The sequence below is a fragment of the Condylostylus longicornis genome, unplaced genomic scaffold, assembly GCF_029603195.1.
Source record: "Condylostylus longicornis isolate FDR11 unplaced genomic scaffold, ASM2960319v2 ptg000036l, whole genome shotgun sequence".
Taxonomy (NCBI): Eukaryota; Metazoa; Arthropoda; class Insecta; order Diptera; family Dolichopodidae; genus Condylostylus; species Condylostylus longicornis.
Window position 1 is genome coordinate 1,005,911 of NW_026578005.1, and position 17,677 is coordinate 1,023,587.

General features: G+C 22.4%; 1 protein-coding gene and 1 long non-coding RNA gene across 2 annotated transcripts in view; both read right to left on the reverse strand.

The window, feature by feature from the left end:
* The window catches only part of LOC129608794 (mushroom body large-type Kenyon cell-specific protein 1), a 114,111-nt gene extending 106,413 nt beyond the window's left edge, over positions 1 to 7,698 (reverse strand). Inside the window, exon 1 of the mRNA XM_055520525.1 lies at positions 7,451 to 7,698. Coding sequence (XP_055376500.1) covers positions 7,451 to 7,544 — 94 coding nt within the window. The 5' untranslated portion in view covers positions 7,545 to 7,698. The remainder of the gene's footprint in view (positions 1 to 7,450) is intronic.
* Positions 7,699 to 7,782: 84 nt separating this feature from the next.
* Positions 7,783 to 17,677, reverse strand: part of LOC129608796 (uncharacterized) — a 65,665-nt gene continuing 55,770 nt past the window's right edge. The window contains exon 3 of the long non-coding RNA XR_008696910.1: positions 7,783 to 7,998. This is a non-coding gene — a long non-coding RNA (uncharacterized LOC129608796). The remainder of the gene's footprint in view (positions 7,999 to 17,677) is intronic.

Sequence of the window (17,677 nt, forward strand, 5' to 3'; positions counted from 1 at the left end):
AAAAATATTGATAAGCCGAAACATACATGTAGTCCGTATTATACGTGTTTTAGTACTTGTATTCACATATAAAGTTTTATACAAATATTTGTTTTTTTTTCTATTCATAATTTTCAACTTATGAAAATGACGATAATACGGTGAAAACTTTTTGTTTTTCTTTGCATATTTTTTTTTTATATTTATAAAAATTTTATTAATTAAAATAGTTTTTCATTTTGTTTTTTTGTTGTTAAAATATAGAAAACAATATCATATAGAGAAAATGAAATAAAGAACAAAAAAAAAATAAAAATAAAAATTTTCATATTGACACGTCGGCAACGTCATTTGACATAATGTGCAAGAATCGACTTTAAACAATAAAACCGATTGCAAATATAAAACAAAAAAAAAGTTTTTATACTTCGTGTGTGTATATAAAAAATAATTGTAAATATGTGTATGTGTGTGTGTATAAATAAATTTATATATTATACGAAAATGAACAAGAAAAGAAAAAAAAAACGAAATATCCTTGAATCATAGATTTTATAATTTTTTTTTTCTTTTTCTTCTTCTTCTTTTATTTTTCTGTTTTCCTACCAGAAAAAAAATAATACGGAAAAAAATATATTACAAAAATTCTTTTAACTTAAATAAGTGCATGTACTATATTTTTATGTATATATATACAATTATTTATATATATACAGACAACTGTTATATACATTGAGATATTGTTATATAGTATGTATAAATAGTTTGTTTTTTTTTCTATATTATTTATTATTATTTTTTTTTTTCTGAAGGAATATTTTGTTTATATTGAAATTCAACAAGTGAATTTTATATTATATACGAGATATACTCGTACATTTATACATAATAATTTGATATAACTAAATATTGTATATACATATAAGAAAATATATATATATAGATATGGAAATATAGAAAATATATAAAATAATTTTGAAAAAAAAAACAACAACAACAATGAAAGTCAATGTTGGGAGTTGAAGTAGAATAGTTTTTCATATAAAAATTTTTTTTTCCTCTTTTTATATAATAATAATATCTATTATATTTATTATATTTTTTTGTTATATAATAATAATATACATACATATATACGAGTATATATGTGGAGTTTTATATTATATTCAAAAATATATAAAAAAAAAATATAAAGTGTTTTAGATATTTCCGTCCGGTTTGAATTGCATTTTTTTTTGTATACGTATAACAAATATTATATATGTACATATGAAATGATATATAGATGCATATAATGGTATCCACATCGTTTCCCCTCGCCTTTCTAGTGATCAAGAATATTTTCCTACATGTATACACGCATACTTGTGTGTATATTTCTTGAGTATATAGTATATGGGGCTGATATAATTTTCTTTTTTCTTATTCTTCCTTTCATATTATTATTAATATCCTTATTTTGTACATTAAATTTTTTTGTATATAACAAAAAAAAAATATATTAGAGTCTATATAAAATAATAATTTTTCTTATATTCAATATTTTTTTTTTTTAATTTTTGTTTCGAAATTAAAAAATTTTTTCTTTTTTAAAGTTTAAAAAGAAAAATAAAATTTTTAAAAGTTCAGAAAAATATTTTAAAATTTTTGTTTTTCTCTCGTTTTTTGTATATTCTAAAAACTTTTTAAAATTGCATATTTTTTGGCACTAAAATATTTGATTATTGATAAAGTTTTATTTTCTCTCCAAAAAAAAAAGAAATTGTTTGCATAAGTGTTCACAGGTATTTTATATAATATAATTATATAGTAAATATATATGTACATACGAGTACATTATGGATGACACCTGTATGTTACAAATTCTTTAAGGAGTTTAAAAAATAGTTATAAATTTTGTTTGTTCTCTTATTTTTTTTGGCTTTTTCTTCTCTCTGTTGCACAAAGATGAAAACTTTCTCTTATGAAATTTTTTAAGTATTTGAAGATAAATTCAAAATTTTGTTTTATTTTAATTATTTTTATACCAAAAACGAAGTGTAAAAGAAATTTTTAATTTTTAATTTATTGATAAATTATATTTAATAGGTCATGCATTTAATAATTTAAATAAAATGTGAAATAATTTTCAAAATATTAAAGAAGTTTAAAGTATGAAAGAAACTTTTACTTTAGTACAATTAAACTATTAAAATATTTTAGATAAAATCTGTGAAAATTTTAAATGAAATTCTTTGGAATTATTTAATTATTTAACTGAGAAAGTTTTTAACTGGAAATATTATTATATTTAAGAGTATAAATTAAATTGAATTTTTGTACTATTAAAATAAATGATTGAATTTTAAATTATTTTGAAGAATTTAAGTGTATTTAGATTAAAGTGTTTTAATTATTTGCTAGTAATTTTTATATTGCAAGATGTGGTCTATAATTCTTTTCGATTTACAAGAATTTTGGATACCGAGGAATAAACAATTTTTCAGTCGTTTCTTTGAAATATCTCCCCTTATATACAATATGGTAGAAAGCATTTCTAATTGCCGAAATTTTTAAATATGAAATGAAATTGAATTGAAAACTAAGTACAATGCTTATTAAGAATTTTTAATTTTATGGTATATGAAGGCGGAACTTATAAAATAAAATTTATTATTAATTCAATTTTTAAAATAAAACGCGAAATAAAATTTATATCGTAATTGTTAGCAGCTTCAATTTTATTGAACGAATTCTGTAGTGCTACATAATATGCGCGTGCCTGATTTTAGTTTATAAATTTCAAATTAACATTGATTTCGGAAGTCTAAATGTCTTTCGAAATCCTTCGAATATCGCTTTAATAACCACTTAGCTCTTCACGTGTATAAGAAATTCTGATAAATTGGAATAACTAACCACTTAACTAATTCTACAAGTGTATAAAAAATTCGAATAAATTGGAATTATACGAGAGTTGATCTTCATTATATTGATGGTCCGAGTATAAGCAAAGACAATATTTTATAAATGTATGAATGCAAGTGTGGTAGTTCATGGTTTTTAATAAATTAATTTTATCCTTTTTATCAATTTTTTTTTTCTTCTTATCTTTTATTTTATTTTATATTTAATTTTTTAAATGTAAGTATATGTTCAATGTATGTAATTAGAAAAGATTTTTCTTTTTTTTTTTCCTTGCTTTGTAAATCTAAAAGATTTTGTTTCTTCATCATTAACGCTTCAAGCAATTTTCTTCCAATTTTTTATTTTTTTCCCTTCTTCTTGTCATTTTGTGTTTAAGTTCTTGCCAACGATATATAAAATGAAATGGGGAAAAAAAATTTTTTTGAAATAAAGAAGAGATGGTAAAACCAATAAAAGCAGCAACAACAAAATTCAGTGAAATTTTTTATATTTTTTTGATTTTTTATCAAAGTTTAAAATTTTCCTCTTCATATTGGGTCCTTATTTGTGTTTTTGTTTTTCTATTTTTTAATGTTGTATTGTTACTGTGTTCTTCCACTATATTTTTCATGATTTTGTTTTTTCGTCCTTACACAATATTATATATTTTTTTTTGTAGTATTTTTTCTTGAATTCTTTTTTGGTTTTAATTCATTTTTGTTCGGGAATTTTATATTTTTTTTGTATCTTATTTTTTTCAGAATATGTGCAATAATCTACTTCACTAGCACTCGCTCCTTTTACATATAATTTAGGATTTTTTATTTTTATAGATTTTCATATTATGTTTATTTTGTGTGGTGTAAGTGAATGGGTGCGGAGAGGTAGTAAAATAAATGTGATATATATAAGAGCAATGTAATTATATAAGAAAGCATTATATAAAATAAAAAAATTTTTTTTTTGTAGAAAGAGGAATAAAATAAGGAACTGAATTTTATATAAGAGAATCAGGCAAAATCTAAAAAAATCTAAAGGCGAAAAATAAAAAATATTGTAAAAAAATATTATCGTCGTCGTTGACGTTGTTTTTACAGGACTCTTTTTTTTTTTTTTTTGCAGTTTTATTTTCTTTCTCATCGTTGTCCTTATTCGATTCATTTTAGTGTTACATTTTTTTTTGCCTCAAAATGCAATATAAGGACTAGGAAAAGGATGACGAAAAAAAGATGAGTAGGATATTTTTTTTTTCAAAAATTTTTTTTCTGTTCTATTTTTTTATTTTTCATGCATACAAACAACCAAACTTCATGTTCAGTTAGATTTGCTTGTCTTAAAGTTAACTCTCTTATTATACTATTAGTAAAAATCCATTTATTATACCTTAATTCCATGTGTATATGTATAATAAGAGTATATAGAATTTATATTTTAAGTATATAACAGGAAGAGGTATAAAGGGAATTTTTTTTGTTCTACAGAGTTGCCATATTTTCGCAATTTATCTGAAAAAGTAGCTGATTTTGCTGTTTTATGCTTTTAAAATAAAAGTTTTTAAAAAAGATGAGAAAGTAGAAGAATTTTTAGTTAAAAATTATTTATATTATTCTTTATTGACCAAATTGCATTCATTAAGCATGGTAACGCTTTCACATCGAATTTTTGACAACAATGCGATGTCAGAGACTACGAGTAGTAGAAATAGATAACTACATGTGCTATAAACCCACTAACTTGTTATCCGTTAAGTATATATCGAGCCCTCAGTTTATCAATCTGTTATATAGAATTAAAAATTTGGGTGAATCTGTAATTATTTGTAATTATTTTGGCGCGATATACATAAATAATAATTATGATATTTCGATCTAGCCAGCTTAAATTTTTCACATTTTACACAAACCGAACTAAGTAAGAGGTGGAGCTCATTTTATTACGAATCAAAAACATTTTTTTTAACGCGCGGCTGAATAGTTTTCATTAAATTCGCTATTTTGGTGAAAAAAATTACTGGAGAAATCACATATTTCTGTAAAATTAAATTAATAATACAAATAAATTGGTAACCTTAATTTTTACTAAAGAAGAAAATATTTGAGTGTAATGAGTGTAGTCAATGTGGTGCGATTTTTTTTTCGTAAGGTTAGGAAAAGAAAAATCCTGTTTTTTTATGTGTATGTAAGTGGAGGGAAAGAAAAAATTATCAACCAAAAATAAGTAAAAATGAAAGGAAAAATTACAAAAAAAAATAAAAATTTTTTTTCTTCTTCATTTTTTCGTTCAAAGTTTAACAGAAGCACAATTACAGTTGCATTCTTTTGTGTGCTTAAAAAAGGATATGCCCGACAATAAATTGTATGCAATCAATTGTGTATTTTGTTTTTTTTTTTTAGTTTTTTTCATTTTTCTATAGTTTTGTTTGCCTTACATTTTTTTCACACTCTGTTCAGTTTCGATTTTTTTAATATTTTTTTTTTTTTTTGCTTTGTTTTTCTTACTCAAATTTTATGTACCTATACACGTATAATATTGGTAGTGGCTTTTTCTTCCAACTATAGGATTACATTCTTAAGCTTTTAGCCTTGTTGTGTTCTTTTCTTCCTTATTTGGTTGTTGTTATTTTTAGGTGTATATTATATTATATAAAATATTTTTTTTTTTCAAATTTTGAATATAACTATGATCGTAAGTGTGTACATATAATTTTATGTAATTATGTATTGTATGCAATAATATTTAATATGAATATATTTACAGGACTTTAACGTATTTATGTATGTATATGAAAAAAAAAATAATGTTAAAAATCCTAACTGTAAATTGTAATTGTATTTCCTTTTTATTTTTTTGTTATAGTTTTGTTTTGTTTAATATTTTTTTTAAATTTCTATTTTCTTTTTGTTATTTTTAATCCAATAAGGATAACTATGAAAATATATTAATATTTACTACTTTATACATATACATACACACATATATAATAATGTTGTTTGTATTAGTGTTTATGTTTTTCAAGTACGTAGTCGTGAGTATACACCTTTGAGAAATTAAGATATTTGGTGCACTTTATTTTCTTATGAAAATTATATGCGTGTTTGGTTTCCTGATATTATTATTATGCAAGGTGTGGCAAGATAATTGGATAGCAAAAAACAGGACGAAAAATAATAAAATAGAAATATAATAACAAAAAGGAAGAGATATAGAGATAATAGAAATAATAATAATAATAACGGTTATTTTTAGGATGATTTATATTACATTCGTTGCTCCTGTTGTTGTTGTTGTTAATGTTGTTCCTGTCTTTACAACTGAATATAACAACAAAAATATTAAAAAATTTATAATGAAAACTTTTATTTATCTTTGAAACTTTTTTGCAAAAATTTATTAAAACTAATTTTAAAAAATTACTCTAGTTATTATTAAGTTTTTGTTCTCATTTCGATTTCTCTTATAATTTATTATTATTAATCTTATAAAAGAGATCAGTAAATTTAATTATTAATTTAATAGAATATGATTAACATAAATTATAAAATTAATAAGAAAAAAATATTTTAATTTTTCGCAATTCTCTTTCAGAATATTTGAGATATAAATGTAATTTGAACATAAAATAAATAGTATTCATGGCTTCAAAAGGTAAGGGAAAAAAATATGATAATAAATTAAAAATAGAATTGAATTTAACAAATCAACAGGAAGTAATTGCAAGAATTTTGTGTAGAAAATTATTATATGTATAAATGTTTACTTCATTATACAAATAAAGCTTAAAATTTACGGAATTACCTCAATAAGGTTACTGTTCTTTGCATTTAATATAATATTTAAATCATAATACAACATTAAATTGGTAGCTTAATATTAAAGTTAATTCCATATTAAGAAATAAAATATTTTACAGAGCATATTATACTTTACAATTTTGCACCGAAAAGTATGCAATATTTTTAACAGTTAAATGTTATAACTTTTGTCGTATGCATTCAATAAAAATTCTAATTGAAAAGAATTTGAAAATGATTTTTTTTTTATGAATTTGTATGAATTTGAATTCCTTGTCCAGAAATTTTACTAAAAATTTTTGTTGAAGAAAAACACGCTCAAGAAACAAAGCTTAGTATTTTTATACTAAAATAGTTGAATTAAAATTTAATAACGTCACGTAAAGGTCCCTTTTATTTTTAACAAGGACTACAGAATTACAAATTTTGGAACATGTATAAAAGTTTTTAGGGAAGCAAATATAATTGATATTATATTTAATTGCTAAGTCCAACAGATTGCAATTTTTATTTCGTTATACTAACAGAATTTTTTAATTTGGAGATTTTTTCGAATTGGAATGTTTAGGCGCAGCGTACGGCAACACATTTAATCGGAAATTACATCACTCAACTAACCATTTCACATAAAAAACGAAAGCATCTTATTGGCCTTTCATTATATCGTATTTCCATTAGAAATACGATATAAAAAATAGTGTATTACTTATAGAAAAATATTAAAATTAAACATTAAAATTAAAATAAATGTAAATTCACGTATTTATTTTTTAAATATTAATATTAATTCTTACCTTCAACTTGTACCATGTCTTTAGACCATTTTAATAGTTCACGTTTTATGCTACGTCTTTCTTGAAGGCATCTAGCATGAGAGCATTCAGCCATTTTTTCATTTGAATCTCAAGTTACAAAACAATTTTGGCAGTTATAAATTACAAATAATGCCAATTTTTTCTTTTATATTTAAACATTAAATGTAGAAAATAAAAAGGAAAAATAAAAAAAAAGTAATCTCGAAAATTTTATTTTTTCGTTTTTGTTCTTATAAAATGTCCACTTTATGTCCTTTTGAATTTTTTTAAATTTAATTTTTTTTTTTTTTTATAAAATGTGATTTGTAAATAATGTGATGTTTTTAGATTACTTAAAAAATTATACCATTTTAATACCAGTTTTCCTATAATATTATTGATATTTTTTTGAATTTTATTGATACGGAATGGTTCTAAATAATAAAAACTGTTTTATCACAAAATTATGTTAAAATGTCTTTGATGTTTTATTGTTAAAAATTGCAGTATACAAAATTTTTTTTTTTTTTTAAATTTGATCCTGGAATCTGAAAATATAAAAAAAAGATAGAAATTAGAACAAAATTGAATTATAATTTATTACAAATTTCATAATTTAATTAAGTTAGATTGAGCTAAACAAAATCAAAGAAATCAAAGAAAATTAAATATTAAAATATTTGGCATTCCTATTTGCTAAAATATTTCAGTTATAAGCATTCGTAAATTGTGAATTTTTACAATTATCATTAGATTTCATTTTAATAATTTGATTTTAGAAGAAAATTTTCTTAATAATATCAAAATTCTTAAAATTCTTAAAATTGATCTTTAGTTTAATATTTATTTATAGAATAATATTTTCGAAAACTTCTCAACTGATTTTTAATTAGAAATTCATTACATTTTCCAGCAAAGCAATTGAATGATGCGAATAAGTTCCATTATTCATACATTATGAATTTTATACTTTTACCATACCGTTTACACATAAAATTCAGAAAGTGAAAATTACGAATATGAACAACGAACTATATCGAACTATACATATGTAGACTAATAAAAGTGAAAACTAGTTTGTTCTATAAAAACTTTAAAAATAAAAACACTTTTACCGTCTTAAAATAAAACAAACTAGTGAAAATTATTTGTAAATATTAAAATGAAAAATAAAAGAGAAACAAAAACAAAAATTCTTAAAAATAAAAACGTTTAGATCACGATTTTTTTCTATCCATTCATCCATTCATTCATTCAACATCTAATTCAATTCCTTTCTATAATAATTTATAAAACAACATTCCAAAAAAAAAAAAAAAATAAAAATACATGAGCGTACATATGTTTCTAAAAATACCCAAGAACAGCAACAGCAACAACAACAAATCATTTCAATATTAGATCCTCTAAAACTACAATAATAAGAAAAATCACAAAAAAAAATTATAATCCAAAAAAAAAAAAATAAAATTGAGAGAAAAACATCTTTAAAAATTTAATAAAAATTCGCGGTAAATTTGTAAACATTGCATCGTCTAGAATAAATAAAAATAATTCTCTACTATTAAAACTAACAAACAAAAAACCAAAAACAAAAAAATTTCATTCAAAAAAGTCATCACCAATATGCAACAAAAAATTTTTATATAGGTACATATATGTATATATATATATATATATATGGTAAAGTGCAACAGCAACAGGTTGAAAAACTATTTGAAGAAAAACTCTCAAATGTTATTTTCCCTATATATTCAAAAGTCTAAATATACATACATGTATACAATATATAAAATCATTACGTAGTGGAAATTCACAAAATATTTATATGTACCTGCATATGTATGTATATGTATATGGAATGCATGGCATATCAACAGGAGGAAAATCATAGCCAGAAAAATAGAAAAGTTAAAAAACAAAACAAAGAAAAAATACACAAAAAAAAAAAGAAAAACTACAAAAATTGCATTTTCTGAAAATTTCAAATAAATTTTTTTTTTGTTTTTGTGTTTTTTTTTTTTTTTTTTGAAGTTCAGTTCAACACCAAAAAATATCCAAAATGCATAGTTTACTTTCTCAATATACTGAGTAGAGGAAAAACACAATAACAACAACAATAATAAAACAAAAGAGAAAATTATCTGTTTCCCGATGGCAACATGCCAACAACAATTATACACGTGTGCATGATCATTTAGGCAAAGTACATAAAAGTTGTATAGCATTTTTTGTTATGAACAAAAATCATATCGTAAATGGAATTGCAATTTATGCTTTAAATATTTTTTAATAAAATTTAAATACAGTATTATTAAAATAATATTCCCCTTTTATGTAACATGAAATTTACTAGGGATAAAAGGAACTATATACTTTTTATTCTAAAAATAATTGGAATTGTTGTGGAATAGAAAACTGCAAGCTAAGTACTTACAATTTTTTTTATTAAACGTTTCTTCAGGTTAAATCATAAAATTAAAGTAAGAGAATTTTCAAAAAAATTTTAGCTTTATGGGAATCTTGGAAGACTAAACAAGCTCTCAACAAACAGGGTATTCAGAGTCTCGTAAATAAAAAATTTTACAGAAAGTTGGAAGTAAGTGAGTACGACTTACATATTCAAATTAAACATAAAAAATATTTAAAAATTTGAATGAAAATTTGTTGAAAATTACACAATTATTTTTCGAAATGTACAAAAAATCGAACTGCTTTAATATTTTCTGCTAAAATTATTTGAAAATTTTCATATTGTAAAGACCCCGTTTTCTATGTAGCTTATGAGATATGAATTGAATGCAATATTATTTATTTAGAAATTTTGACGAAGAATGAATGATTCTTTATGAACTAAAGTATATAAAACCTTATTCTGAACACACAGAGCAAAGGTATATTCAACAGTATTAGAAATTGAGAAAAAATTAGACTAATTTTATATACTTTTCCATTATATAAACTTCTTATTTTCTCTATAAATTGTAATAGAATTCGTAAGCTTTGATATAAATATTGTAAAAACGCTAATATGCGAATGTCAAAAGAGTACGATCTTAGCATTCTACATTTCGAATTTGTTCCATAATGTAAACGTAATAATTTGTAAACTTTTATATAAAATAACAATGTTTAAAGTTTGTTCTATATGTGAATCGCATATGCTAAAATTTTCAAAATTCATGTTAAATATGGTATAACTCAATTAGTAAATTAGTAAATACGTACAAAATAATGTTAAGTTTTAATAAATCACTAAGAATTTGTATTATTAAGAGTTATTTTTTAATTAATATTGAAATCTTGTAGCATTCTTTTGCAATTATAACAATATAAACTGACAATTAACCAATTTATAATGTATGCATAATTGGAAATGAATTGAAAATCCAAATGAAAAGCCAAATACTATTTAACCACAGAGTATTATTTCATATTGGTTCAGCGGTAGTGAACGATCAGTCAGCATGAAAACCAACATCAAAAATATTCAACCAAATCAATTTATAGGTAAACCAATATATTATATCAACAAGAAGAGGGACAAACATTAATTCCTACATCTATAAAATTTAATTTTAACATTTCAAAATAGAAAAAAATATTTTTGTATATTAGAGTGAAAACATATGCTCGAAAAAAATTTTTTTGAACAAGTTTTCAGTGTTAGATCGAAAAATGAATTGAATGCAATTTTCATATCATACAAAAACATACAATAATAATAACGAGTAAACATTGATGTTACAGTAAACATATTATTTAGTTTTGTATATATTTTATTTATTTTATTTTTTTTTGCTATTTTATAAACTGCAACCTGTTAGAGCTCTTAATATGCAATAATGCAATTCGATTTTATTTTGCTTTTTTCTTCATCTATTTTTCTTCATATATACACCATTATACTCGTATTTCTTTTCTATGTACCTATATATATATAACAAATTTAAACCGATGTTTGGCGATTTTCATTCCTATGGTTAGTCGCCTCTTTATATTTTCAATTATACGCGTTCATAATAGCACGTATGAGTGAATGTTTGTGCAATGTGCACATTTTATAATATCTATTTTTCTTCTTCTGTTTCTTCTGCTTTTTCTAACTTTATTCAATAAATGTATAAGAGGCATATACACTCTCTCATACCTTATTTATAAATCTAGTAGGTGTACAAATGTGAAAATTTTGTACTAGGAGTACAGAATCAGCAACAAAACACAATTTTAGCAAACGCTACTATATTTTAGTTTTTCTTTTTTTGTTTTTTTTTTCTTTTCTTTAGAGGAAATTTTTATATTTTGTAGTTTTATTTTCAACGAACCTTGAATTTCATTGCAATAAGATGATGATGTTGATATTTTGTACGTTTTGTATTTTTTTTTTAAATGAACTATATATATTGCATATTTTATATGCACATTTTTTATAAGTCTATATATAATTATAGAGTATGTAATATTGTCTTTAATAGATAAAAGATAAAATAAAAGGAAAAAAAAATATAATGGTCGTGATTCCTAATTTGAAATAATGGTGAATTGAAAATTGTATATGTATGTACATATATGTATATTTATAGAGAATATCTACAAAATTTGATATGTACAGATTTACATACATATATACTAATATATTGTAAATATGTATATAGAAATGATGAACAAAATTTAAGATTTTTAAGATGAGATAGAAAAAGAGTAGCATCTGCAGTAATAAACATATAAAATGCTATTAAGATATTAAATTTTGATTATGTAATTTTATGCTTTGAAAAATTTTTATAATATATACAACCGAATATAGAAAATTGGAGGAAAACACTCATAGAAAATATTTTAGTGGAAAACTATTTAAAATAAAGTAAGAATGAATTTAAGAGAGTAAATTAGAACGTTAGAAAATGAAAACTTTTTTCTTTGAAAATATTTTTAACTCTTTAACAATAATTTAGGGTCGTTTAAGGACACTTCAATAATAATTTTATTAGAATAATGATTCCATTATAACAAATATGTGAAAATGTAATTGATTCAACATTTTTAATTGCATATTAATTTTATTATTTAAACACCAAAACCAAATTATTTTTTATTTTAATTTATTTATTTATGAAATAAGAGAATTTAAATTCAAATTTCAAGATTTAAATTTCAGGGATTTTCCAGTAACATCGAATAGATTTTTAGGAATTAAGAAACAACTAATTGATTTTACGTTTTTCTTAGTATCTTGGAAAAAATGGCAAGTTACGAATTTTTACAGAATTATAAATGAAATTTATAATTTTTTTTATTTTTTGTACGTTTCCCGATTATTTTGATTCATAAGCCAAGAATGAGCCACGTAATAAATTAATCTAAAATTATGTGAATTAGGTGAAATGTAAATTTTCCAAAATTGGCTTGTTTCTTATACCATACATAGTCAAAATATTAAATTTGCAAGAACGTTTATTAAAATTAACAATTACCGTAAGCCCATTGTTTTTCCAGTTTTTGAAACTTTTTTTCTCTTAGACTTTAAATTAAAAGAGCATCAAATTTTAACTATTTTTGAAACATTATTTGAAGATTTTAGTACCGAAATTGTTACTTATATTTCCGAAAATGCAAGATTTTCCGAATTTTTATGAAAGCAAAAAGCTAGGAATAAATATCTTACTATAAAAATATAATTATTTATCTTAACTACTTGGCAGTCGAATTCGAAATATTATGAAATTCTTTTGATTGTTTATTTCATCCTGAGTGTATGCAATAATTTAAAATATTTTGATATTTTAATAAAAGTAATTTTAATAGTTAGTTTTAGTTGTTTAGAGTAAAGTACAACTTTACAAACCAATTCGTTTGATCCAAATTTATGAAATTAGTAGTTCTAAAAATTTTTAGTTTTGGTTAAAAACTAAAAATTTCTAAATTTCATTTTAATATTTAAATATAAGTATAAGAGCAGAGTTAGTATACAAGCAAAAAAATTCAACAGGTAGTTGATATATAAAATTTGATATTGTATTACATATATATATGTGATATATAAATAAATTTTTATGTATGTATTGAAATTTTATTTATAAGATTTCTCTGATATTTTAGTATGCGCTTTCAATCGTGTATAGGTCGTTCGCCACTTAATTGTGAATAATAAATAATATATATATATATGATAAAACCAGGCGATATATATCAAGTCTAGATATGTGTATATCACGTATGTGTCATCTAAAATGTTGACGTGAATTAAAAATAATGTATATATAGCCGAAATAAGTCGAGGCAATATTGTATGCGAAAAATATTTTGAAAAAATGTCTCAAGCTCCTATTTTTCAAAGTTAATTAGAATAAAATAAAATTTGTTAAAATATTCGTAACCTAACAATTATACATATACGAGTAGAAAAATAATGCATTTTCATTCATTTACTTTGCTACTGCGTTACGTTACGAAAAAAATATATAAAATTTTAAATAAATTGTTTCAATTTTTTCTGATTTCTTAAATATATATATATAGAATTTAAAAGAACATTATATTAAAATTAAACATCTGGCTAACAACAAGTATTCTAAGTTAATAATTTTTGCTTAAATATTCTATTCACCTATGTCAAAATATTTACATAAATGCATCGATATGAATATATCTATAGATATATGTATACATATATATGTATTAAATTAACATTAGGATGAAGCCTATAGGTAGTATCATCGGTAAATTTAGTCAACATAAATTTTTACGATCACCCATAAGTATTATTATAATAAGAGCCTATATCTTTAACAATTTTAATGATCCTATATTGCGTTACGTTTTAACTCTGTTATTCTTATTACTTTGATTCTGTTGTATAGTTGCTATTGCTGTTGTTGTTATTGTTGTTGTTGGTGTGCATGTTTTCCACGGAATTCTTTCTTGTTTAACAGAAATTCTTATTACTTGTAATTGTTGCATTATTTTCATTTTTTAATTTTTATATCGTGCTTTTGATGAAATAGTTTTCCCTTTTGGCGCATAATAAACATATGTACAGATATATAGATATATGTAATTTACATATTTATATAATATATTTAAATACATATATGTAAAAATCATGAAAATTATATGTTTGTTAGAATGTAATTGCACAAGGAACTGAAAGAATTTCATATACATACTGTTATTATAAAATAGAGTTTTGATTCAACACAAAGTGTATGCACTTAGTATAGATGCAAAATTCAAGACATTAATCCAATATATATACATATATTATATAGATTCCAATGCATATACAAATGAATATTATGTTGAACAAAATATTTTTTTTCTTCTATATTCTGCTTGCCTTTAAGTTCAATTTTCTTGCAAATAAAAAATAAAAGAAAGAAAAACACAGAGAAAAATTCTATGTAATTTTCAATGTGATTATATAAAACTATGTTGAATTAAATGTTGTACAACAACTATTTATGTATACATGTATATATTCGTATCATTTGTATATTTATGTTATGTTTTATAAGTTTATGTAATATGTGTGCAATGAATCTTTCATGGTTCGTTCATAGTTTTGCATCGTAGTTTTGCATGTTTCAATATTATACATATAATTTTTTTTTTATATCTTGTTGTAACCTTTAAATACGATATATGTACGATATATAGCTACATACATTCATATATTATGTATGCATATTTAAAGTATTATATAGCGATTTTATATAGGAAAATACAACAATAACAATAACACAACAAAAATAATAGCAATAGAATTAAAAAAAAAAATATCGGTTGACTGAATCAAATGACTGGGCTGCTGATGGTGGTCTTTTACAACTAAAAGTTAGGTGTTGTTTTTTTTTATTATTTTTCTTCTTTTTATTTCTTGTTGCATTTTAAAAACAAAAACTAAAATAAAAATGATTTTTTTTTTTTTTCGTTTCGAATAAATACAAAAAAAAAAACGTGCCATGAACCTACCTAGTTTTCCATTTTTATATTGTGCGCTTTCGACCGTTTTTTTAATGTTTCTCTGACTCAATTCTTTAGGTTTTTCATTTTGTTGTTTTTGTTTATGATTATCATTATTTTTTATTTACAAGTCAAGGTCTTTTATAAAAAAACGAAAAAGTTTTTCTTTGAACAATCAGCAATAAAGAAAAAAATAAGAAAAAAAAATAAAGCATTTTCCGATCAGGTGTTTCACATTTTCAATTTTCCGTTCTGTTTTTATTTTGTTTTTGCTTTTATTTTGTTTTCCTATTTCGCTGGAACAGTTTTTTTAATTTTAGATTTTCCTATATTATTTTCTTAGTATCTGCATACTGAATATAAAATTTGTCAATGATTTGCCATAAAAATTTTCTGTTTTTTTTTGTATTAAAATCTGAAATGAGTTTTTCTTCTATTTTTTTTTATAAATCACATATAATTTAAAATTAATTTGAATTTCTAAAATTTTTAAATGAATTTTTAGACTTTTGTATTATTTTCGTTGAAATTTATGAATGAGGAAATTTTAAAATTTAAATTTTTTTTTTATTATTATTTGGACATGGCAAGCTATTTTTAATAATCTGCAATTGACATTTTTTATTTGGAAAATTATACTATGATTATAGAATTTCATATTTTCAATAAGTTCAATGAAAAATTGTAATGACAGAAATTAAATTTACGTAAAATAAGAAATTTACATCTTGAGGATGAAAGACTCTTTTTATAAGTGCGATTAGTAAAATTAAATGAAAGTATTAAGACACTTAATTATTTAAAAAATAAATTAGTATTCAAAATTTTATTCAAAAATATTAATTTATTTTGAGTAAAATTTTGAAAATTCAACACTAATGAGTCGTAAACACACTTTAAACTGCAAAATTTGAGAACTGTAAAAAAATATACTAGTTTCTGAATTATTAAATTTAACGGTATACTGCAACCACAAACTGCAACTTCAAAATTAGTTTATTTTTCATTTTTGTGGTTGCTGCCTGTCATATTTTACTGATTTTGACAGTATCATTTATTATTATTTTTTTATTATGTTTTTGTTTCTTATTGTGTTTTATAAAGGCTTGAAATTTATATTTTTGCAGTTATCAAATTTTGCAGTTTTACAGAAGCAACGTGACAAGTTTTTGGAAAAGTAAAATGTCATGAAACCGATTTGTTAAATTTGATAAATGTCATAAAACCCAAAATTAATCGGAAATCGTATTGTGCGGCACAGTTTTTATTTTTTCATAGAAAAACATAGAAATGCATTTAAAATTGGCTCCAGACAAAAATTTCAAAATTTGTTGACTTTGAGTAATGTAAACTTTTCATGTCCCATAATACACCGAAACATTTTAATATCTGAATGTTTTTTTATAGTCAAATTTCGTTCCTAAAATATTTTCATATTAGAAATATTTTGTATCATGTTTCGGCATAATTATTTGACCCTTTTCTTTTCTATGAAAAAAATAAAATTTTATGTCATCATTCGAGAAATGTAATTGACATAAAAAATTTCCTTTTTGTTACGTCTATACGTTACTCTAGAATTACTTCAACTTCCATATATTTTTTATTTGACAAACGTAAAATAACTAGAAAAATTTTCAAATTATCCGGCATATGAATGAAAATTAAAGCAAAATTTTTAAAAAATTTCAAAATAAAAACTAAAAAACAAATTTAATTTTTTTTAGCGAACCGAGAAATCCTTTAATTTTTATTTTGTTTTTTAGTAACAAATTCAATTATTTGCATCACTTTGTCATCTCTGAATGGCAACATCTTTACCGACCGTATTGTGTAAACAATAGGTAGGTTATGTGATGGCAACAAATTTTGCATATCGAGTTTTCGGTGGGACCGTACTTCTCCATAGTAGGGAAGTGTAAATAAACTATTTTTAGCAACCTGTCGGTCTGTCGGTCTGTGTGTGCACGAGTGTATCTCAAGTTCGGCTGAACCGATTTTGATGAAATTTTATATGTAAGTTTATTTCCACCATGGCACGAATTGATCAATTTTTGGTATATGAAAATATTCAACCGATTTACTTGAAATTTTATATATGAGCTTTGCTCGACCGTCCGCAAAAATTCCTAACTTTTGGAAGAAATCAGGCATCAGCAACTGGACGTTTACTACGGGCCAAATATACATTTTTGTGTATATAAAGAGAAATAATCAACCGATTTCATTGAAATTTAATATTTGAATTCCTCGTATTAAAACAAT